The sequence below is a fragment of the Giraffa tippelskirchi genome, chromosome 5, assembly GCF_054371585.1.
Source record: "Giraffa tippelskirchi isolate mGirTip1 chromosome 5, T2T-mGirTip1v1.2.pri, whole genome shotgun sequence".
NCBI lineage: Eukaryota > Metazoa > Chordata > Mammalia > Artiodactyla > Giraffidae > Giraffa > Giraffa tippelskirchi.
Window position 1 is genome coordinate 25,303,842 of NC_137279.1, and position 22,898 is coordinate 25,326,739.

The 22,898-nt window shown below is 42.4% G+C and overlaps 1 protein-coding gene, 1 long non-coding RNA gene and 1 pseudogene across 5 annotated transcripts in view; 2 read left to right on the plus strand and 1 right to left on the minus strand.

The window, feature by feature from the left end:
• LOC145504598 (uncharacterized) overlaps positions 1 to 4,539 on the minus strand; it is a 32,395-nt gene extending 27,856 nt beyond the window's left edge. Inside the window, exon 1 of the long non-coding RNA XR_014052319.1 lies at positions 4,117 to 4,539. This is a non-coding gene — a long non-coding RNA (uncharacterized LOC145504598). The remainder of the gene's footprint in view (positions 1 to 4,116) is intronic.
• On the plus strand, positions 397 to 21,851 carry LOC145504596 (U2 small nuclear ribonucleoprotein auxiliary factor 35 kDa subunit-related protein 2 pseudogene; annotated as a pseudogene). Of its 3 annotated transcripts, XR_014052317.1 has the most exons (6): positions 397 to 4,890; positions 6,226 to 6,287; positions 6,974 to 7,623; positions 8,927 to 9,246; positions 9,678 to 10,253; positions 20,958 to 21,851. The product of XR_014052317.1 is annotated as a U2 small nuclear ribonucleoprotein auxiliary factor 35 kDa subunit-related protein 2 pseudogene, transcript variant X2 (transcript). The 3 variants fall into 3 exon arrangements; XR_014052318.1 differs by lacking the exon at positions 6,974 to 7,623 and having other exon boundaries at positions 8,065 to 9,246; XR_014052316.1 differs by lacking the exon at positions 6,974 to 7,623.
• LOC145505164 (PRAME family member 12-like) lies at positions 8,960 to 21,531 on the plus strand. Its single transcript, XM_081486958.1, has 4 exons — positions 8,960 to 9,246; positions 9,678 to 9,893; positions 10,182 to 10,253; positions 20,958 to 21,531. Exons 1-4 carry the CDS (start codon positions 8,960 to 8,962, stop codon positions 21,529 to 21,531), a joined length of 1,149 nt encoding a protein of 382 aa, XP_081343084.1.
• Positions 21,852 to 22,898: the final 1,047 nt, after the last annotated feature.

Genomic DNA, 22,898 nt, shown 5'->3' on the forward strand with positions numbered 1-22,898 from the left:
AAAGCAGCGAGCTTTACATTTTCTGTGAAGGTTACTTGAGGTAGTGGATAAAAAGTGCTAGTACCATTGCCCACTCAGTTTGAGTTCAAGAAACAAAGGTGTTTATGATTATCCTTATTACTAATATCACTCTATTACAGCTTATTAATAAAGGTGTTTTGTGGCCTGGGGGTTAAAATATCTATTGAGTACAATTCAGCTTAACCCAATTTTATGCAAAGGTCCTATCAGGGGTAGAAATGTGGTGAAAGAAATCCTCCATAAAGTTATCAAGATGAAGAACATGCTTTAAAAAACCCTAGTCTTGGTGACCAGTGTTATAGAAGAATTGTTTGGGAAATACACTGAATGGGGATGCAGAGAGAAAGGCTTAGAAAATCCTGGCCATAGAGGGTTGGGGTCTCACTTTACTTGTGCCAGGAATTTCAAAAATCTCCATGTGATCCAGCCAGGGTGGGAGATGTCTCTGAACATGGCATATCATTAGACATCAAATATAACTTCTGAATTTGGGGCAGGAAAAGTGAACAGAATTGGCATTTGTGAACATTGCTTGATATGAAGGGGGAACAGAATTATATTTCTGTGCCTAATGGGATCACCTTGATCAGAATCTGTACTGCATTTACTTAAGTCTGCTCCTTAGTAGCTCAGTCATGTCTGACTCTTTGCAACCCCATGGATTATAGCCCACCAGGCTCCTCTGTCCATGGGATTTTCCAGGCAAGAATACTGGAGTGGGTTGCCATTTTTTTTCTCCAGGGGATCATCCCAACTGAGGAATCGAACCAATGTCTCCTGTGTCTCCTGCATTGACAGGTGGATTCTTTGCCACTGAGCCACCTGGGAGGCCTACTTAATTTGAGGAAACAGTAATCATCAAAATTTACTTGGAGAGGGGCCAATGGAATTATGGTTCTAAAACAAAAGGGAAGGGGGCAGGACACAGCCTTTGAAAGAATGACATAGCCTGAGGACACAATATAAACTGATTAGAATCAAATGGATCCAAGATGGCAGACAAGTCAACTTCAACTAGAACTTGATCCTCAGGATAGGCTCATTGTAACACATTAGTAAGCTAAACAACACACCCATAGACACCATGACAGTTCCAAGGTCAAACTTCGAAGACCAAAAAGTGGGCGGTGGCCCAATTTCTAGAAATCTCTGCTGCTTCTTCAAAATAGTTGGACTAATCCTCCCATTCATTAGTCTATGAAATTACCCAGCCCATAAAAACTAGTGCCACATTTCAAGGCTGCACTCACCCTATGGGAATGCAGGCACTTTTGTCTGTGAATGTATTTCTTTCCAAATAAATCCACTTCTTATCTATCACTTTGTCTCTCACTGAATTCTTTCTGCCATGAGACAGCACATGGGTTCAAGTTCCAGTCTGAGATGAAGAGTTTCAGTTCCACATCTCAAGCCCCTGCAAAGTGACTGGGGTAATTTTCCCTCTGGGAAACATCCTCTGTGGCAAGAATGTGGAAGATAACTTCTGGTAGCAGCTGCCATGATGATGACAAGGTTATGGAGGACTGACCCATGTTTAATTCTCCCCCTGGGCCCGAGTTCTCAAAGAGCCCATAGTACCTTCATCAGTGACTCTCAGACTTAGAAATGTCTCATGTCCCAGGACTGGCCCCCTTTCCCTCCACTGACATTCTCAAATTAAGCTTTTCAAATGAGTTTGCCTAATTGATCCCATCTTTCTGGAAAGTAACACTCTTAAGGGTGACACTGTCCGCTCTTGGAAACACACTTTAGTTTCTAAACTCCACCCAGAGACAAATCTTTTAATCTCTCTCTTACTCAATGAGAAACAAAATAACCTATTTTACAAAGTCTTGCAAAATTCAGGCTTTAAATGAAGAAAGTAGGGAAAACCACTAGGCCATTTAGGTATCACCTAAATCAAATCTGAAATGATTATACAGTGGAGGTGATGAATAGATTCAAGAAATTTGATCTGGTAGATAAAGTGCCTGAAGAATTATGGATAGAGTTTCCTAACACTGTGAAGAAGGTAGTGACCAAAATCATCCTCCACAAACAAACAATTGGCAAAGTGGTTGTCTCAGGAGGTTTTAAAAATAGCTGAGGAAAGAAGAGAATCAAAAGGAAAGGAAGAAAGGGAAAGATATATCCAACTGAAGGCAGAGTTTCAGAGAACAGCAAGGAGAGATTGGAAAGCATTCTTAAGTGAGCTATGCTAAGAAGTAGAGGAAAACAATAGACTGAAAAAGACTAGAGATTGCTTCAAGAAAATTGGAGGTATCAAGGGAACTTTTCATGCAAGGATGGGCATAACAAAGGACAAAACAAGGTAAGGACTTAACAGAAGCAGAAGAGATTAAAAAGAGATGGTAGGAATACACAGAACTATACAAAAAAGATCTTAGTGACCAGGATAACCATGATGGTACAGTCAACCACCTAGAACACAGACATCCTGGAGTGTGAAGTCAAGGGAGCTATAGAAAGTATTACAATGAACAAAGCTAATGGAGGTGATGGAATTCAAGCTGTGTTATTTAAAATTATAAAAGATAATGCTGCCATGACACAGCACATGGGCTCAAGGACCAGTCTGAGATTAATAGTTTCAGTTCCACATACCAACCCCCTGGAAAGTGACTGCCTGCACCCAATATGTCAGCAAATTTGGAAAACTCGGCATTGGTCACAGGACTGGAAAAGGTCAATTTTCATTCTAATCCCAAAGAAGGGCAATGCCAAAGAATGTTCCAACTACAGTACAATTGCACTCATGTCACATGCTAGCAAGGTAATGCTCAAAATGCTTCAAGCTAAGCTTCAGCAATATGTAAACCAAGAACTTCCAGGTGTACAATCTGGGTTTAGAAAAGGCAGAGGAACTAGAGATCAAATTGCCAGCATTCGTTGGATCATAGAAAAAGCAAGGGAGTTCCAGAAAAACATCTACTTCTGATTCATTGACTATTGTGAAAGCCTTTGATTGGATCATGACAAAGTGGAAAATTCCTAAAGAGATGAGAATACCAGATGACCTTACCTGTCTCCCAAGAAACCTGTATGCAGGTCAAAAAGCAACAATTAGAACTGAGCATGGAACAAGCAGACTGGTTCAAAATTGGGAAAGGAATACATCAAGGCTGTGTATTGTCACCCTGCTTACTTAACGTCTATGCAGAGTACATCATGGAAAACGTTGAGCTGCGTGAGTCACAAGTTGGAATCAAGATTGCCAGGAGAAATATCAGCAACCTCAGATATGCAGATGATACCATCCTAATGGCAAAAATTGAAGAGGACCTAAAGAGCCTCCTGATGCAGATGAAAGAGGAAAGTGAAAAAGCTGACTTAAAGCTCAACATTCGGCCTTTTCCGGCCCGCTCCTGTGGGCGTGGCGGCATTGGCAAGATGGCGGCGCCCGAGAATATGATGTTTCCGGAGACGCTGAGCCACAAAAAGTACAGGGCCGCCCTGAAGAAGGAGAAACGAAAGAAACGGCGACGGGAACTCGCTCGACTGAGAGACTCTGGACTCTCACAGCAGGTGGAGAAAGAAGAGGCAGTGGCAGATGTTTTTACTGAAGAACAAGAAAAAGAGAGGCTACTGGAGAGAGAGAGGCAAAAATTACATGAGGAATGGTTGCTGCGGGAACAGAAGGCACAAGAAGAATTCAGAATAAAGAAGGAAAAGGAAGAGGCAGCTAGAAAATGGCAGGAAGAACAAGAGAGAAAGTTAAAGGAAGAATGGGAAGAACAGCAGAGAAAAGAGAGAGAAGAGGAGCAGCAGAAGCTACAGGAGAAGAAAGAAAGAGAGGAAGCTGCGCAGAAGATGCTGGAGCAGGCTGAAAATGAGTTGGAAAATGGTGCCACATGGCAAAACCCAGAACCACCCACGGAATTAAGAGTAATGGGGAAAGATCGAGCTAATTGTCCATTCTACAGTAAAACGGGAGCGTGCAGATTCGGAGATAGCTGTTCACGTAAACACAATTTCCCGACATCGAGTCCCACCCTTCTTATTAAAAGCATGTTTACAACGTTTGGGATGGAGCAGTGCAGAAGGGACGACTACGACCCCGACGCAAGCTTGGAGTACAGCGAAGAGGAAACCTACCAGCAGTTCTTGGACTTTTATGACGACGTGCTCCCTGAGTTCAAGAACGTGGGAAAAGTGATCCAGTTTAAGGTCAGCTGCAACTTGGAACCTCATCTGAGGGGCAATGTGTATGTTCAGTATCAATCGGAAGAAGAATGCCAAGCAGCCCTTTCTCTGTTTAATGGACGGTGGTACGCAGGACGACGGCTTCAGTGTGAATTCTGCCCAGTGACCCGATGGAAAATGGCAATTTGTGGTTTATTTGAAATACAGCAGTGTCCCAGAGGGAAACACTGCAACTTCCTTCACGTGTTCAGAAATCCCAACAATGAGTTTTGGGAAGCGAATCGAGACATCTACCTTTCTCCAGATCGGACTGGCTCCTCCTCTGGGAAGAGCTCAGAGAAGAGGGCGAGGCTGCGCCTCAACGACGACTACTACAGCAGGCGGAGGAGGAGGAGCCCTGGGCCGACCCACTCCTACGATAGGAACAGGGGGGAGGCCGACCGGAAGAGGAGGAGTAGTCACGGGGCCAAGAAATCTCACAAACACAGGTCCAGAAGCCGGGGAAGGCACAGTTCCCGAAGCAGAGGTAGAAAAAGGGACCGCAGCCGCGGACGTGGCAGCCGGAGCCACAGCCGCAGCAGCGGGAGCCACAGCCGCGGCCGCGGGAGCCACAGCCGCAGGAGCCGCAGCCAGAGCTCCTCCAGGTCCAGGAGCCGTGGCAGGAGGAGGTTAGAGAGCAGAGACCGAACTCTTAAGAGCCCCAAATCCAAATAAACTTACTTTAAAGTAAGTGTTTTTCAGTGATTGTACACTTTGTTTATTATGGCGGCTACATACTTGGATGGAGGGCTCTCAGCTCATGTGGCTTAGCAAGTCTGGCAAAACCGTATGTAGACTGGAACCCTGTTTTAAAATATTTTTATTCTCTGATAAAAAAAAAAAAGCTCAACATTCAAAAAACTAAGATCATGGTATACGGTCCTATCAGTTCATGGCAAATAGAAGGGGAAAAAGTGGAAACAGTGGCAGATATTTTTTTCTTGGGTGCCAAAATCACAGCAGAGTGTGAAATTAAAGAGCCATGAAATTAAAGAATGATTGCTTCTTGTAAGAAAAGCTATGGCATATTTAGATAGTGTATTAAAAGCAGGGACTTAACTCTTCTAACAAAGGTCTGTGTAGTCAAAGCTATGGTTTTTCCAGTAGACATGTAAGCGTTGGATCATAAGGGAGCATGATAGTGGAGAAACTGGTCCTTTCAGACTGTGGTGCTGGAGAAGACTCTTGAGAGTCCTTTGGACTGCAAGTAGATCAAACCAGTCAATCCTAAAGGTAGTCAACCTGGAATATTCATTGAAAAAACTGATGTGGAAGCTGTAGATCCAATATTTTGACCTGATGTGACGAACCAACTCACTAGAAAAGACCCTGATGCCAGTAAAGATGGAGGGTAGTGGGGAAGTGGGTGACAGGGGTTGAGATGATTGGATAGAATCACTGACTCAATGAATAGGAGTTTGAACAAGCTTTGGGAGATAGTGAAAGACAGAGGAGCCTAGTGTGCTGGAGTCCATGGGGTTGGCAAAACTTGACTTGCAGCTCTTACATTGTGCGTTTTGTAAGTCAACCATGGGAAACAATACAATACAGTACAATCATACTTTAAACTGTCTTGAGCCATTCACAGGGTCCCTTTAGGAATGCCCTGCTCCAGGCTGTCTGAATCCTCTGTCATTACTCACTGTGATTTTGACCTAATATCCATCAGAGAAGCCATGACTGAAGCCTAGGGACCCAACCATATCCCCCAAAGCACTGCCTTTGCTCCCTTAATAGGCTCATGATCTGCTATTATTCCAATATGACATTGAAATCCTGAAGGAAGAGTTTGGGGTGAAGTAAAAAAACCTAGCTTTATTGCCTTGGCAGGCAAAGGTAGACACCCCAGGCTTCTGCCTCAAAAACTATATTGTGTCTCAAACCTAGAGAACTTGATGAGAAGTTTTGATAACAGTGACTCAAAGGTTGGGTCTCTGATAAGATTAGGGTGTGTGCAGGGTCTAGGGTGTTCTGGTCTCCTAAACTTGATGAGCTTCTAAGGTCCCTTTAATCTTTCCTCAGATGATTTCTTGCCTGATCCTCCCTTGATAAGCAATTTTTGGAATCCATCCCTTGGAACTCAGGTAAGCTCATGGAGGCTGAAATCTTGCCTACAAGAAATGGGGGACAGAAAGACTTCTGTGCTTGGGAGACCCACAGGCCCCCACTCAGTTTCAATTTCTCACTTAAAAATTTTAAAGTGAAAGCAAATAATGTTTTCAAGCCAATTTGTGGTGTTGATACCAAATTTCTGGGAGAAAACACCCTCAAAGGTGACAGTTTCCTTTTAGTCACTCCTTTTAATTTACAAACACAACCCAGAGAAAAGGCTTTAAATCTTCTTCTTCCCCAAGAGAGAGGAAAAGGAAGTTCATTTTACACTATTTGAGTTACATTTTCTGTTTTGGAATGCCCAGTTCCAACTATCTAGCCTCCACCCTTACTTCTCAATGTGATTTTGAACTGATCTCCTTCAGAGAAGTCTTGACCTAAGATTGGAAAACCAATCACATCTCCCAAAGCACTTCCCTTTCCTTTCTGAATAGACTCCTGATATCCATCTGTCAAACAATATCTGAGTGACACTTGATAAGCGGATGGCTTATTTTGTTTCTTTTCAGAACAACACTACTGTCTTTCTGAAGTAGTTTTAATTCTTGGACATTTTGATAATTTTTTATGGCCAAAGATCCCAAATGATGCTTTAAAGTTTTGTTTATCTTATCTGCTGTCACAAATCAATAACTCCTTCCTGGTCTCACACCCACAGCTACCATTATTGGTATTGGTAAAGCCCAATCAATATTTCTTGGAAAAGGCAATGGCACCCCACTCCAGTACTCTTGCCTGGAAAATCCCATGGATGGAGGAGCCTGGTAGGCTACAGTCCATGGGGTCGCTAAGAGTCGGACATGACTGAGCGACTTCACTTGCACTTTTCACTTTCACGCATTGGAGAAGGAAATGGCAACCCACTCCAGTGTTCTTGCCTGGAGAATCCCAGGGACGGCGGCGCCTGGTGGGCTGCCGTCTATGGGGTCGCACAGAGTCGGACACGACTGAAGTGACTTAGCAGCAGCAGCAGCAATCAATATTTCTAGAATGAACCTAGGAAGGAGCCTTTGACTTCAATAGCCCTCCCTCATTCTTTATCTTCCCTGAATGTAATCTGATTCCATCCATTCCTCTGGAGATTGACAAAGACTCAATCAGGATTAACCGGAGGGGCAGTGTGAAACATTATCAGGTATCATTTTCTGATTGGCTGTTGGTAGTAGGAAAGAATAAGATGTGATTAGAAAGGTCTATAAAAGTCCTCAGTACCAAAGAAAGGATACAGAATCTTCCAGCTCCAGAGGCACCACTTGGGCTCTCCATCATGTCTGAGATCTGAGCAGCCTGCCACCCACATCAGAGCTGGTAAGTTACAGACACAACTAAGGACACCTTCATTTTACCCACGGTCAACTGGTGTTAAATGGTGGCAGGCACCTTGGGATGGCAGGAGAGCTTTTAAAAAGTTTCTTGAGACTTCCCTGGGGGTCCAGTGGTTAAGGCTCTGCTCTAACACTGCAGGGGGAACTTGTTCAATCTCTGGTCCAGGAACAAAGATCCTACAGGTGATGTGGCCAAAATGAATAAATATAAATAAATGAATAAAAGTATATTTTCAGATGTACTCATTTAAGGTTTTGGGTTGGCCTCTAATGTAGTTTAGACTTAATCCCAAATATTTGGATTGGTGTTTTGGTTTATATCATTTTTAAATGTCTTAATCAAGCATATGCCCCTTTTAATGAAAATTGTTTGCTTGGAATTTTATTTCCTGAAATTTAAAATATTTAATTTGTACACATACAGCATTCATTTTAGGGGTATCTCCTGACCTTTCCCATCCCAGTTAACTGTGGGAACTCAAGATGGAAGCTGTGTTGGTCCACATGATGCTCTTATTCACATACTTTTAAGGGTCTAAGTGATATTTTAAGCATTTTCTTCTGAAAGGATGAAGCTCAGCCTCCAGCTCCCAGTAACCTCTTCCCAGTGGAACATTATTAAGCAAAGCAGTGGATGAATCAATGGTTGCATTTTTCCCCCTCTACTTCTGACAGGCAACTGACACTAAGGCACTTCTGTTCCCAGGTCCAAGCCTGGTCCTCTCAACCCCACAACAGGCCAATGAATTCAAGAGATGAGAGACTAGGTGTTGAGGCAAGGAATGTGACTTTTATTCAGAAAACAGCCTGACCAAGAAGGTGGCAAACTAATGTCTCAACCATCTTGTTGGAGGCTGGCTGCCAGATTCTTTTATAGAACAGAGAGGAGGAGGAGTTGAGGAAGTAAAGTAGAAAGGCGATAATATCTTTCAAGTATCTCCTGGAATGGCGGGAAGGAGTGTGTTAATCTCTTCATTCTTGCAACCATTCACAGTTGGGCAGGGGCAAATTATCTCCCTGTGAGCTGAACAAAGATGCTTTTAGTTTAATCTTCAGGCAGAGGGCCAGGGTTCCCTGAGGCATGCCATTATGTATGATTATAATAACAAAAGCAACAGGTTCAAAGAGAGATCCATTTTGGAGAGAGAATTGGCTCTTCCCTGCAACAATGCCACCACCACTAGAGCCGTGGCCTTGGCCCTGAGTAGGTTCCTCTCAAGGGTGGGGAGAAACAAACTGAAGTGTGCTCCTGATTGGCCTGAAAAGGATGTCTTGTTCCTTGGAAGTACCCACAGGATTCCTTTTGGAACGAAGTCAAGATGAGTCTCCAGACCCGACCCAGACTCTTGAACCTGGCAGCAGTGAGCCTGCTGAGGAATGAGGCCTCAGCCATCACTGCTCTGGAGTATCTGCCCATTGAACTCTTCCCCCCACTCTTCATGGAAGCCTTCTATGGGACTCGAAGTGAGACCCTGAAGGCCATGGTGTGTGCCTGGCCTTTTGTCCGTCTGCCTCTGGGGGGCCTGATGCAGAAGCTTCACGTGGGGACCTTACAAGCAGTTCTGGATGGTCTTGATATCCTGCTTGCCCAGAAAAATCATTCCAAGTAAGTCTAATCCAGGGAGCCTAGTAGGTGGCTAGACATCATGAAGAAACACTTGGGGTCGAGAGAGTGAATGGTCAAACGATGGACCAGAGACTTTTGATGATGCCAATGAAAAATCTCAGAGTCCTTGGCTATTGCTGAACTCACTTTGGGGAAAAGCCTTCTGGAAGTGAGAGAGTGCCTAAGATGCCAGGAAACCTAAAAGAACATGCCTGACATCCTTCTAGTGATGCTTATGGGTACTAGAAGCAGAGACTGAGGAAGGATGGAAGGGGAAACCAGGAATGTGAGGCAGAGAGGAAAGAAGAGGGCAAGGCTGTAGGAATGTCGAGTATAATTTCAGGTGGGAAGTCAGAGTGTAGCCTCAATTCTAAGTCTGTGGTTTCATTCTGTGGTTTAATTCAAACAGCCAATCTGCCGTTTCCCCACAGGAGGTGCAAACTGCGGGTGCTGGATTTAAGGAAAACGGGCCAGGACTTCTGGAAAATGTGGTCTGGATCAAGTGTCCATGTGTCCTCAAGGTCATCAATGATACCAGTGGCTGAGGTCAGGTCAAGGACAGAGCAGCCCTTGGCTCCCTTAAAGGTGTTCATAGAACTGCACTTCAAGGAAAGTACCATAGATGACTTACTCATCTACCTCATGAGGTGGGTGGAGCAGAGAAAAGCTTCCATACACCTGTGCTCTAATAAGCTGAAGATCTCTTCAATGTCCTTTGAAAATATTGTGCAGGTCTTGGGTATAGTGCAACTGGACTGTATTCAGGAAGTGGAAGTGAATTGCATTTGGCATCTGTCCACTCTGGCCATGTTTGCTCCTTTCTTGGGCCAAATGAGTAATATACAGAGACTCCATCTCTCCCACATTCATGGGCTACCATTTGAAGAGGAGGAAGAGCATCACCATGTTGTCCAAATTACCTCTCAGTTCCACAGGTTGTACCACCTCCGAAATCTGTATTTGGAGAATCCCTCCTTCCTTGAAGGCTGCCTGGACGAGATGCTCAGGTGAGTGTGCACCACTGGCCTGGTAACAATGTACCTAACACTAGAATGTCAAAAACATTCCTCCATTTGCTACTCTATCCTGAACTGTGATATCATGTAACCACCCAAATCAAGGTAGTGGCCCAAACTAGGATTGAGGATATGGAAAGGACCACTCTTCTAGGAAGATACAGACTAGGTGTTAGGATGTACAGGTAGTAGGTATGTAATTTTCTCATTGGGCTTCCCAGGCGGCTTAGTGGGTAAAGAACCTGCCTGCAGTGCAGGAGATACCGGAGATATGGGTTCAATTCCTAGGTCGGGAAGATCTACTGAAGGAGGGCATGGCAATCCATTCCAGTATTCTTGCCTGGGGAATGCCATGGACAGAGGAGCCTGGTGGGCTACAGTCCACAGGTTGCAAAGAGTTAGACATGACTGAAGTGACTGAGCACAGCACAATTTCTCCATTAGGAAGAGATATCTTTCCCAGATGACTTTGGAAAAAGGGAAGAGGGACTTTGAAAAGGGAAATCTCCGTCAGTCCTGAGCATTTCTTAATGAAAGCTCTGTGCTCTCCAGTTTTGTGAGCGCAAGGAGCCTGTCTCAAATTCCAAGTCTGTAACAGGTTATCTTTTTATCCAGATATGGTAATTAACATATAGTAAATGCATGATTCTGGAGATGATGGTAATAGAGCAGGAGTCAAATAGATCTTAAAAATTGGTAGGTGGCTTGCAAATAATGTAGGGATGTAAGTGAGCCACTGCAGACTGTTATTTCCAGTGGATGTTGTGGGATAATCCCCAAATTGATCCTCTATGCATATCACCCAGCTGCCTTGAAATAAGGGTGTGTGTGCATGCTCAGTCACTTCAGTTGTGCCTGACTCTTTAAAACTCTATGGACTGTAGCCTGCCAGGCTCCTCTGTCCATGGGATTCTCCCGGCATGAATATGGGGTGGGTTGCTATGCCCTTCTCCAGAGGATCTTCCCAACACAGGGACTGAATTCACCTCTCCTATGACTCCTGCACTGCAGGCAGATTCTTTACCCACTGAGCCACCTGGGAAGGCCGAGATAAGAGTGCCTTGAGTCAAATCATGTGCCAAAGTAAGCTTGAATAAGAAGCATTTTAAGTATGTCTCTTTAAAAAAATTAATTTATTTATATTAATGGGAGGCTAATTACTTTACAATATTGTAGTGGGCTTTGCCATACATTGACATGAATCAGCCGTGGGTGTACATGTGTCCCCCATCCTGAACCCCCCTCCCACCTCCCTCTCTATCCTATCATCCCATGCACCAGCCCTGAGTGCCCTGTCTCATGCGTTGAACCTGGACTGGTGATCTATATCACATATAGTAATACACATGTTTCAGTGCTATTCTCTCAAATCACCCCACCCTTGCCTTCTCCCACAGAATCCAAAAGTCTGTTCTTTACATCTGTGTCTCTTTTGTTGTCTTGCATATAGGAGCATCATTACCATCTTTCTAAATTCCATACATATGCGTTAATATACTGTATTGGTGTTTTTCTTTCTGGTTACTTCACTCTGTATAATAGGCTCCAGTTTCATCCACCTCATTAGAACTGATTCAAATGCATTCTTTTTTAATAGCTGAGTAATATTCCATTGTGTATATGTACAACAGCTTTCTTATCCATTTGTCTGCTGATGGACATCTAGGTTACTTCCATGTCTCAGCTATTGTAAACAGTGGTGTGATGAACATTGGGGTACACGTGTCTCTTTCAGTTCTGGTTTCCTCAGTGTGTATGCCCAGCAGCGGGATTGCTGGGTCATATGGCAGTTCTATTTCCAGTTTTTTAAGGAATCTCCACACTGTTCTCCATAGTGGCTGTACTAGTTTGCATTCCCATCAACAGTGTAAGAGGGTTCCGTTTTCTCCGCACCCTTTCCAGCATTTATTGCTTGTAGACTTTTTGATGGCAGCCATTCTGACTGGCATGAGATGGTACCTCATTGTGGTTTTGATTTGCATTTCTCTGATAATGAGTGATGTTGAGCATCTTTTCATGTGTTTGTTATCCATCTGTATGTCTTCTTTGGAGAAATGTCTGTTTAGTTTCTTGGCCCATTTTTTGATTGAGTCGTTTATTTTTCTGGAATTGAGCTGCAGGAGCTGCTTGTATATTTTGGAGATTAATTCTTTGTCAGTTGCTTTGTTTGCTATTATTTTCTCCCATTCTGAAGGCTGTCTTTTCACCTTGCTTATAGCTTCCTTTGTTGTGCCAAAGCTTTTAAGTTTAATTAGGTCCCATTTGTTTATTTTTGCTTTTATTTCCATTACTCTGGGAGGTGGGTTATAGAGGATCCTGCTGTGATTTGTCAGAGAGTGTTTTGCCTGTTTTCCTCTAGGAGTTTTATAGTTTCTGGTCTTACATTTAGATCTTTAATCCATTTTGAGTTTATTTTTGTGTGTGGTGTTAGAAAGTGTTCTAGTTTCATTCTTTTACAAGTGGTTGACTAGTTTTCCCAGCACTACTTGTTAAAGAGATTGTCTTTTCTCATTGTGTATTCGTGCCTTCTTTGTCAAAGATAAGGTGTCCATAGGTGTGTGGATTTATCTCTGGGCTTTCTATTTTGTTCCATTGATCTATATTTCTGTCTTTGTGCCAGTACCATACTGTCTTAATGACTGTAGCTTTGTAGTATAGCCTGAAGTCAGGCAGGTTGATTCCTTCAGTTGCATTCTTCTTTCTCAAGATTGCTTTGGCTATTCGAGGTTTTTTGTATTTCCATACAAACTGTGAAATTATTTGTTCTAGTTCTTTGAAAAATACTGTTGATAGCTTGATAGGGCTTGCATTGAATCTATAGATTGCTTTGGGTAGTATACTCATTTTCACTATATTGATTCTTCCGATCCATGAACATGGTATATTTCTCCATCTATTTGTGTCATCTTTGATTTCTTTCATCAGTGTTTTATAGCTTTCTATATATTAGGTCTTTTGTTCCTTTAGATAGATTTATTCCTAAGTATTTTATTCTTTTCATTGCAATGCTGAATGGAATTGTTTCCTTAATTTCTCTTTCTGTTTTCTCATTGTTAGTGTATAGGAATGCAAGGGATTTCCGCGTATTAATTTTATATCCTGCAACTTTACTATATTCATTGATTAGCTCTAGTAATTTTCTGGTGGTGTCTTTAGGATTTTCTATGTAGAGAATCATGTCATCTGCAAACAGTGAGAGTTTTACTTCTTTTCCAATCTGGATTCTTTTTATTTCTTTTTCTTCTCTGATTGCTTGGCTAAAACTTCCAAAACTATGTTGAATAGTAGTGGTGAGAGTGGGCACACTTGTTTTGTTCATGATTTTAGGGGAAATGCTTTCAATTTTTCATCATTGAGGATAATGTTTGCTGTGGGTTTATCATGTATGGCTTTTATTATGTTGAGGTATGTTCCTTCTATCCCTGCTTTCTGGAGGGTTTTTACCATAAATGGATGTTGAATTTTGTCAAAGGCTTTCTCTGCATCTATTGAGATAATCATATATTTTTTTAATTTAAATTTATTTATTTATCTATTTTTTTTCTTTACTATATTGTATTGGTTTTGCCATACATTGACATGAGTCCGCCATGTGTGTACATGTGTTCCCCTTCCCGAACCCTCCCTCCTACCTCTCTCCCCATCCTATCCCTCTGGGTCATCCTGGTGCACCAGCCCCAAGCACCCTGCATTTTTATCTTTCAATTTGTTAATGTGGTGTATCACATTGATTTATTTGCGAATATTGAAGGATCCTTGCATCCCTGGAATAAAGCCTGCTTGGTCATGATGCATGATTTTTTTTAATATGTTGTTGGATTCTGTTTGCTAGAATTTTGTTGAGGATTTTTGCATCTATGTTCATCAGTGATATTGGCCTGTAGTTTTCTTTTTTTGTGGCATCTTTGTCTGGTTTTGGTATTAGGGTGATGGTGGCCTCAGAGAATGAGTTTGGAAATTTACCTTCCTCTGCAATTTTCTGGAAGAGTTTGAGTAGGATAGGTGTTAGCTCTTCTCTAAATTTTTGGTATAATACACCTGTGAAGCCATCTGGTCCTGGGCTTTTGTTTGTTGCAAGATATTTGATTACAGTTTCAATTTCCATGCTTGTGATGGGTCTGTCAAGATTTTCTATTTCTTCCTGGTTCAGTTTTGGAAGGTTATACTTTTCTAAGAATTTGTCCATTTCTTCCAAGTTGTCCATTTTATTGGCATATAGTTGCTAATAGTAGTCTCTTATGATCCTTTGTATTTCTGTGTTGTCTGTTGTGATCTCTCCATTTTCATTTCTAATTTTGTTGATTTGATTCTTCTCCCTTTTTTTCTTGATGAGTCTGGCTAATGGTTTGTCTATTTTATTTATCTTCTCAAAGAATCAGCTTTTAGTTTGGTTGATTTTTGCTATAATCTCCTTTGTTTCTCTTTCATTTATTTCTGCCCTAATTTTTATGATTTCTTTCCTTCTACTAACCCTGGGGTTCTTCATTTCTTCTTTTTCTAGTTGTTTTAGGTATAAAGTTAGGTTGTTTATTTGATTTTTCTCTTGTTTCTTGAGGTAAGCTTGAATTGCTATGAACCTTCCCCTTAGCACTGCTTTTACTGAATCCCATAGGTTTTGGGTGTTGTGTTTTCATTTTTATTCATTTCTATGCATATTTTAATTTCTTTTTTGATTTCTTCTGTGATTTGTTGGTTATTCAGAAGCGTGTTGTTTAGCCTCCATATGTTTGTATTTTTAATAGTTTTTTTCCCCTGCAGTTGACATCTAATCTTACCTCATTGTGATCAGAAAAGATGCTTGAAATGATTTCAATTTTTTTGAATTTACCAAGGCTAGATTTATGGCCCAGGATGTGATCTATCTTGGAGAATGTTCCATGCTCACTTGAGAAAAAGGTGAAATTGATTGGGGTGAAATGTCCTATAGATATCGATTAGGTCTAACTGGTCCATTGCATCATTTAAAGTTTGGGTTTCCTTGCTAATTTTCTGTTTAGTTGATCTATCCATAGTTGTGAGTGGAGTATTAAAGTCTCCCACTATTATTGGGTTACTGTTAATTTCCCCTTTCATACTTGTTAGCATTTGCCTTACATATTGTGGCACTCCTATGTTGGGTGCATGTATATTTATAATTGTTAATTCTTCTTCTTGGATTGATCCTTTGATCATTATGTAGTGTCCTTCTTTGTCTCTTCCCACAGCCTTTATTTCAAAGTCTACTCTATCTGATATGAGTATTGCTACTCCTGGTTTCTTTTGGTCTCCATTTGCGTGAAATATCTTTTTTCCAGCCCTTCAATTTCAGTCTGTATGTGTCCCTTGTTTCGAGGTGGGTCTCTTTGTAAACAACATATAGAGGGGTCTTGTTTTGGTATCCATTCAGCCAGTATTTGTCTTTTGGTTGGGGCATTCAACCCATTTACATTTAAGGTAATTATTGATAAGTGTGATCCCATTGCCATTTACTTTGTTGTTTTGGGTTCGAGTTTATATACCTTTCTGTGTTTCCTGTCTAGAGAAGATTCTTTAGCATTTGTTGAAGAGCTGGTTTGGTGGTGCTGAATTCTCTTACCTTTTGCTTGTCTGTAAAGCTTTTGATTTCTCTGTCATATTTGAATGAGGTCCTTGCTGGGTACAGTAATCTGGGTTGTAGGTTTTTCTCTTTCATCACTTTGAGTATGTCCTGCCATTCCCTTCTGGCCTAAAGAGTTTCTATTGAAAGATCAGCTATTATTCTTATGGGAAACCCCTTGTGTGTTACTTGTTGCTTTTCCCTTACTGCTTTTAATATTTGCTCTTGGTGTTTGATCTTCGTTAATTTTATTAATATGTGTCTTGGGTGTTCTGCCTTGGGTTTATCCTGTTTGGGACTCTCTGGGTTTCTTGGACTTGGGTGGATATTTCCTTCCCCATTTTAGGGAAGTTTTCAACTGTTATCTCCTCAAGTATTTTCTCATGGCCTTTCTTTTTGTCTTCTTCTTCTGGGACTCCTATGATTCAAATGTTGGGGCGTTTACCATTGTCCCAGAGGTCTCTGAGGTTGTCCTCATTTCTTTTAATTCTTTTTTATTTTTCCTCTCTGTTTCATTTATTTACACCATTCTTCTTCCACCTCACTTATCCTGTCTTCTGTCTCAGCTATTATATTGTTGGTTCCCTCCAGAGTGTTTTTGATCTCAGTTATTGCATTATTCATTATTGACTGACACTTCTATATTTCTTCTAGGTCCTTGTTAAACATTTCTTGCATCTTCTCAATCCTTGTCTCTAGTCTGTTTACCTGTAACTCCAGTTTTTTTCAAGATTTTGGATCATCTTTACTATCATTATTCTGAATTCTTTTTCAGGTAGACTCCCTATCTCCTCCTCTTTTGTTTGGTTTGGTGGGCATTTATCATGTTCCTTTACCTACTGAATATTTCTCTGCCTTTTCATTTGGTTTAGATTGCTGTGTTTGGGGTGGCCTTTCTGTATGCTGGAAGTTTGTGGTTCCTCTCTATTGTGGAGGTTGCTCCCTGTGGGTGGGGTTGGACTAGTGGCTTGTCAAGGTTTCCTGGTTAGGGGAGCTTGTGTCGGTGCTCTGGTGGGTGGAGCTGGATCTCTTCTCTCTGGAGTGCAATGAAGTGTCCAGTAGTGAGTTTTAAGGTGTATATGTCTTTGGTATGACTTTGGGAAGCCTGTAGTTTAATGCTCAGGGATATGTTCCTGCATTGCTGGAGAATTAGTGTGGCGCTGTCTTGCTCTGGAACTTGTTGGCTCTTCGGTGGAGCTTGGTTTCAGTGTAGCTAAGGAGGCTTTTGGATGAGCTCTTGTCAATTAATGTTCCCCAGAGTCAGGAGTTTTCTCGTGTTGTCAAGGTTTGGATTTAAGCCTCCTGCCTCTGGCTTTCAATCTTACTCTTAGAGTAGCCTCACAACTTCTCCATCTATACAGCACAGATAATAAAACATCTAGGTTAATGGTGAAAAGATTCTCCACAGTGAGGGACACCCAGAGAGGTTCACAGAGTTACATGAAGAAGAGAAGAGGGAGGCGGAGATAGAGATGACCAGGAGGAGAAGAGGGGGAGTCAAAAGGGGAGACTCGCCAGTCTCCCCTAGCCAGTAATCAGTTCCCTAACTGTTCTCCACAGCCCAGAAAACCCAGAGAGATTCACAGAGTTAAGTAGAGAAGAGAAGGGGGAGGGAGGAGACAGGTGACCTAGGGGAGAAAGTTCAGTTCAGTCGCTCAGTCGTGTCCAATTCTTTGCGACCCCATGAATTGCAGCACGCCAGGCCTCTCTGTCCATCACCAACTCCCGGAGTCTACCCAAACCCATGTCCATCGAGTCGGTGATGCCATCCAACCATCTCATCTTCTGTCGTCCCCTTCTCCTCCCTCCCCCAATCCTACCCAGCATTAGGGTCTTTTCCAATGAGTCAACCCTTCACATGAGGTGGCCAAAGTATTGGAGTTTCAGCTTCAACATCAGACCTTCCAATGAACACCCAGGATTGATCTCTTTTAGGATGGATTGATTGGATCTCCTTGCAGTCCAAGGGACTCTGAAGAGTCTTCTCCAACACCACAGTTCAAAAGCATCAATTCTTCAGCACTCAGCTTTCTTCACCGTCCAACTCTCACATCCATACATGACCACTGGAAAAACCAGAGCCTTGACTAGACGGACTTTTGTTGGCAGAGTAATGTCTCTGCTTTTAAATATGCTATCTAGGTTGGCCATTAACCTTCCTTCCAAGGAGTAAGCGTCTTTTAATTTCATGGCTGCAGTCACCATCAGCAGTGATTCTGGAGCCCAAAAAAATAAAGTCTGACACTGTTTGCACTGTTTCCCCATCTATTTCCCATGAAATGATGGGACCAGATGCCATGATCTTAGTTTTCTGAACGTTGAGCTTTAAGCCAACTTTTTCACTCTCCTCTTTCACCTTCATCAAGAGGCCCTTTAGTTCTTCTTCACTTTCTGCCATAAGGGTGGTGTCATCCGCATATCTGAGGTTATTGATATTTCTCCCAGCAATCTTGATTCCAGTTTATGTTTCTTCCAGCCCAGCGTTTCTCATGATGTACTCTGCATATAAGTTAAATAAGCAGGGTGACAGTATACAGCCTTGACGTACTCCTTTCCTATTTGGAACCAGTCTGTTGTTCCATGTCCAGTTCTAACTGTTGCTTCCTGACCTGCATACAGGTTTCTCAAGAGACAGGTCAGATGGTCTGGTATTCCCATCTCTTTCAGAATTTTCCACAGAAAAGGGAGAGTCAAAAGGGGAGAGAGCAATCAAGCCAGTGATCATACCCCTAATTAAAATTGGGTACTGAAGGTTAGATTCTTAAAGGTACAAAATTGATAACAAATATCCAAAAGCAAAGATTAAAAATCTAGAGTAGAGGTTAGACTCTCAAAGATACAATATTAAAAATACAAAACAAAATCAATCACAAAAGTTATAAAAAATATATATGAAATTTGCTTTAAAAATAGGGTCTTTTTTTGCAAAATAATAGCAGGTTATAAAAATGAAAAAGTAATAAAGAACTTAAAAATTTTTTTTAAATTAAAAAATGATAATAGTGAAGCTGTATCTAGGAATTTCTCTGGAGCTGTTGAGGGCTGTGTGGAGTCAGTTTAGTTTCAGATAATTCCTTGTTCCAGCTTATACTTCTTCTCAAGGTCTATAGGCCTCTTCCAATGCTTAGTCAAGGCTAACTACAGGGTTTTAATCTGTTGCACCTGTCACTTCCAGGGCGGTTGCCTCTTCTTTCTTTTGGCTTCCTCAGTTTGCAAGTCTCTTCAGTGTCTAATTTCCACCCTGGCACAAGGGGGTGAAGGTGGTCACTTATTTAGGCTCACTTGTTCAGTTGGGATGTGGGGAGGGAGGAATACTGTAAACAAATATCACTGGCCTGTGTGGGGAATGCTTACAGTGTATGGACCGCACTGGGTTTGCCCCAGCTCACTGCAGTGTGTGCTTTCCCAGTCTACACTGCTCAGGCTCCAGGTTGCTCTGTAGGGGAACTGTCCTAAATGGGCCCTGGGTTTTGTGTACTTCAAGGTCTAAGCTGCTCAGGTTCAGGTTCTCAGGTACTCCACAAAGGCACAAACTCAGTTGGGCATGCGTTTTGTGCTCTTCCCAGGTCCGAGCAGCTCAGGTGACCAGATGCTTGGTGAGCGCACTGTCCCAGGTGGCCAGTGTGTCTTAATCACCTCCCTAGTCCCAGCCGCTCGGTTTCCTGGGTGTGCTGCAAGAGCACCGTCTGAGGTGTGCCATGTGTCTCCTCTGGGGAGCTGATCTCAGGCTGTGACCCTCGTAGCAGATGTCAACTGTCCAGGATCCCAGGAAGACTTGGTTAGCAACTGGGAGCCTGCTCACAGTTTGGTGCAGGATGCCGTCTCTGGGGTCGAAATTGCCCCTTGTCTTCCGGCTTTGGCTGTCGCCCTCTTGCTTCTCTTCCTCTGATGGGGGGATGAGCCGGTCCACAGCTGGCTAGCTCTCCTTTGGTGTTTGTTCAGTCCTTTGTTCTGTGAGTGGGCCAGGCTGCACCTTCGGTTAGAACTTTTCAAGGGAAAATACTCTCTCTTTTTTTTTTTTTCTGTCTCTGGCTATCCCACAGTTTGGGTTGCTATCTCACATTAGCTCCCTCAAATTGTCCTCAGGGCATTCAGGCTCAGTCCTTACCCTAAGCATACAACCAACACCTCCCTGTTCAGCTCCTGCTCACTAGTGGTGGATGCGAATGTCTGGGCTACTTCTTTGCTGGGAGTTGCAGTTAGGCGCATATTCTCTGTGTGTGTGTGTGTTTTCCCTCTGAGATTCCAAAACTCGCCACAGACCTGCCAGTGAAAGGGTTTCCTGGTGTTTGGAAGCTTCTCCTCCTTTAAGACTCCCTCCCTGGGACAGGTCTCCATCCCTAACTCTTTTGTCTCTCTTTTTGTTTTTTCTATTTTGTCCTACCTCCTTTTGAAGAGAATGGGCTGCCTTTCTGGGTGCCTGGTGTCCTCCACCAGCATTCAGAAGTTGGTTTGTGGAAGTTGCTCAGCATTCAAATGATCTTTTGATGAATTTGTGGGGGAGAAAGTGGTCTCCCTGTCCTATTCCTCCACCATCTTAGGACAGCCCCTTAAGTATGTCTCTTATGACCAAAATTCAGTGATGCTCATACTTTATTGGGGCTTCCTTGGTGGCTCAAATGGTAAAGAATCTGCCTGCAATGTGGGAGACCTGGGTTTGATCCCTGGGTTGGGAAGATCTCCTGGAGAGAATCTCCACCACAGTATTCTTACCTGGAGAATCCCCATGGAGCCAGGAGCCTGGCAGGCTACAATCCATGTGGTCACAAAGAGACAGGACTGCAGCTAAGCACAGCACAGCACATACTTGATTGCAACAAGATGTCAGGCTCTCCTGAGTTTGTTTTAGTCTATTCCATTATCTCCATTCATCCTCATAATGAAGTGGAATATGTTTTACTCTGCTTGACACCTCAGGAAAGAGAGTATTTGAGATTGTATGTATTTAATCCAGTCACACAAGGAAGATGAAATGATTCTGGCTGAAATAAGACTGGGCATTCTGGGTTTGATCATTATCAGATGGTCAGACCACACTTGGCCATAGACAGATCTCTTATCTACAAACTTGAGGTCACATTCCACCCCAGATTTTAAAAGACAGCTCTTTTTCTCCCCAGGTGCCTGATGACTCCCTTGGATAACCTTGCTATAATTCACTCTCTCCTTACGGATTCAGACTTGGCCCATCTGTCCCAGTGTCCAAACATCAGTCAGCTAAAGGGCCTGGATCTGAGTGGTGACCTCCTGACGTACTCCAATGTTGAGCACCTCTCAGTTCTGCTGGAGAAAGTTGCAGGCACACTTGAAAAACTGGACTTAAACCTGTGTGGGATCAGAGACTTCCATCTTGAAGCCATCCTGCCTGCCCTGAGCCATTGCTTCCAGCTCAAGTCCTTCAGCATGTGTGGAAACCTCCTCTCCATGGCTGTCATGGAGAAGATGCTGCGACACACCTCTGCACTGCCCAGTTTAAGTAATGAGCTCTATCCTGTGCCTCAGGAGAGTTTGCGGTCTGGGGGAATCCGTCAACCACAGAGACTTGCACAGTGTCGGGCTGAACTGTTTGAGATTCTGAAGGACTTAGGACGTCCCAGGACCATTTGGATTAGCTCTATCCCCTGTCCACAGTGTGAAGGTCATGCGTTCTATCATCCTGAACCCATTATATATCAGGGAAATATCCTTGCCTAGTTGACTGCCTATATCACAAATTTTCTTGGATACTAAAAGCTAGGATACAGTTGCATCATAAGGGAACAGAAACTCATGGTTTCAGACATCTGCTCAATGTGAATATGAGAAGAAAAAGTGATTCAGCAAAAGTGCAGGATTGCAGAGGGAAAAATTGACTCAGGAAAAGGGGGCTTGGAGGACAAGTGTCCCAAAGAGCCAGAAAGATGAACCTAAATTTCGTTAGGTGGATTTGGAGCTTTTGACACATATGAAGTTACCCGTGGTTGGATGTTTCTAAAGATATGGTCAAAAATAAAGATGCCCTCAGTGTAAACTTACTGCTGCTTTCTCTGTATAATTCAGTTTTCTCATTTTATACATTAGGAGTCTCCAGACACTGATAAAAGATTAAGGCACTGAGTTGTCTATGATCTGAAACATTACCATTTAAGCAAGTTATGTATTCTTTCTGGGTTGTCTCTTCCCTCTGCACTTATTTCTGAGGCTGTTCACTGGGCTAATACACAGAAAGGGGAACATACTCAGTGTTCAATGAGCCATTGAAGAGCTCTTGGCAGGACCCTCACTGCTGATTCAGGTCATGATCCTGGACATGACCAGTCCTCATGCTTTTCCTGCTGTGCCCATAAGTCTCAGCCACTGCTGGGAAGGTTGGAGAATGCATAGGAGAGATTGGAGTTATCTCTAGGGATAAACATTCTGAGCCTCAGGTCTCCTAGGCTACTTGCTTATAGATCAGACCAGAGAATAAAAATTACTTTGACAAGTAGGGCTTGTTATTTTGGTAATAAAAACCTAACAGAAACTAGTTAGTACAAGGTTAGTACAAAAGTTAGTACAAGGAAAGAAATCTTAAAGATGAGAGCAGAAATAAATGAGATAAAAATGAAGAAAACAATAAAAGAGATCAATGAGACTAAAAACTGATAGCAAACTTGATAAACCTTTATCCAGACTCATCAAGAAAAAGAGGGAGAGGACTCATATCAATAAAATTAGAAATGAAAACAGATAAGTTACAACTGACATCACAGAAACACAAAGGATCACCAGATCCCCACAAACAACTATATACCAATAAAATGGACAACTTAGAAGAAATGGACAAATCCTTAGAAAGGTACAACCTTCTAAAACTGAACCAGGAAGCAAGAGAAAACATGAACAGACCAATAACAAGCACTAAAATTGAAACTGTGATTTAAAAACTTCCAGAAAATCAAAGTCCAGGACCAGATGGCTTCACAGGAGAATTCTATCAAACATTTAAAGAGTTAATACCTATTCTCCTACTATAAGTTGTAGAGCAAGAAGCACTCCCAAATCCATTTTATGAGACCACTGTCTCCCTGATACCAAAACCA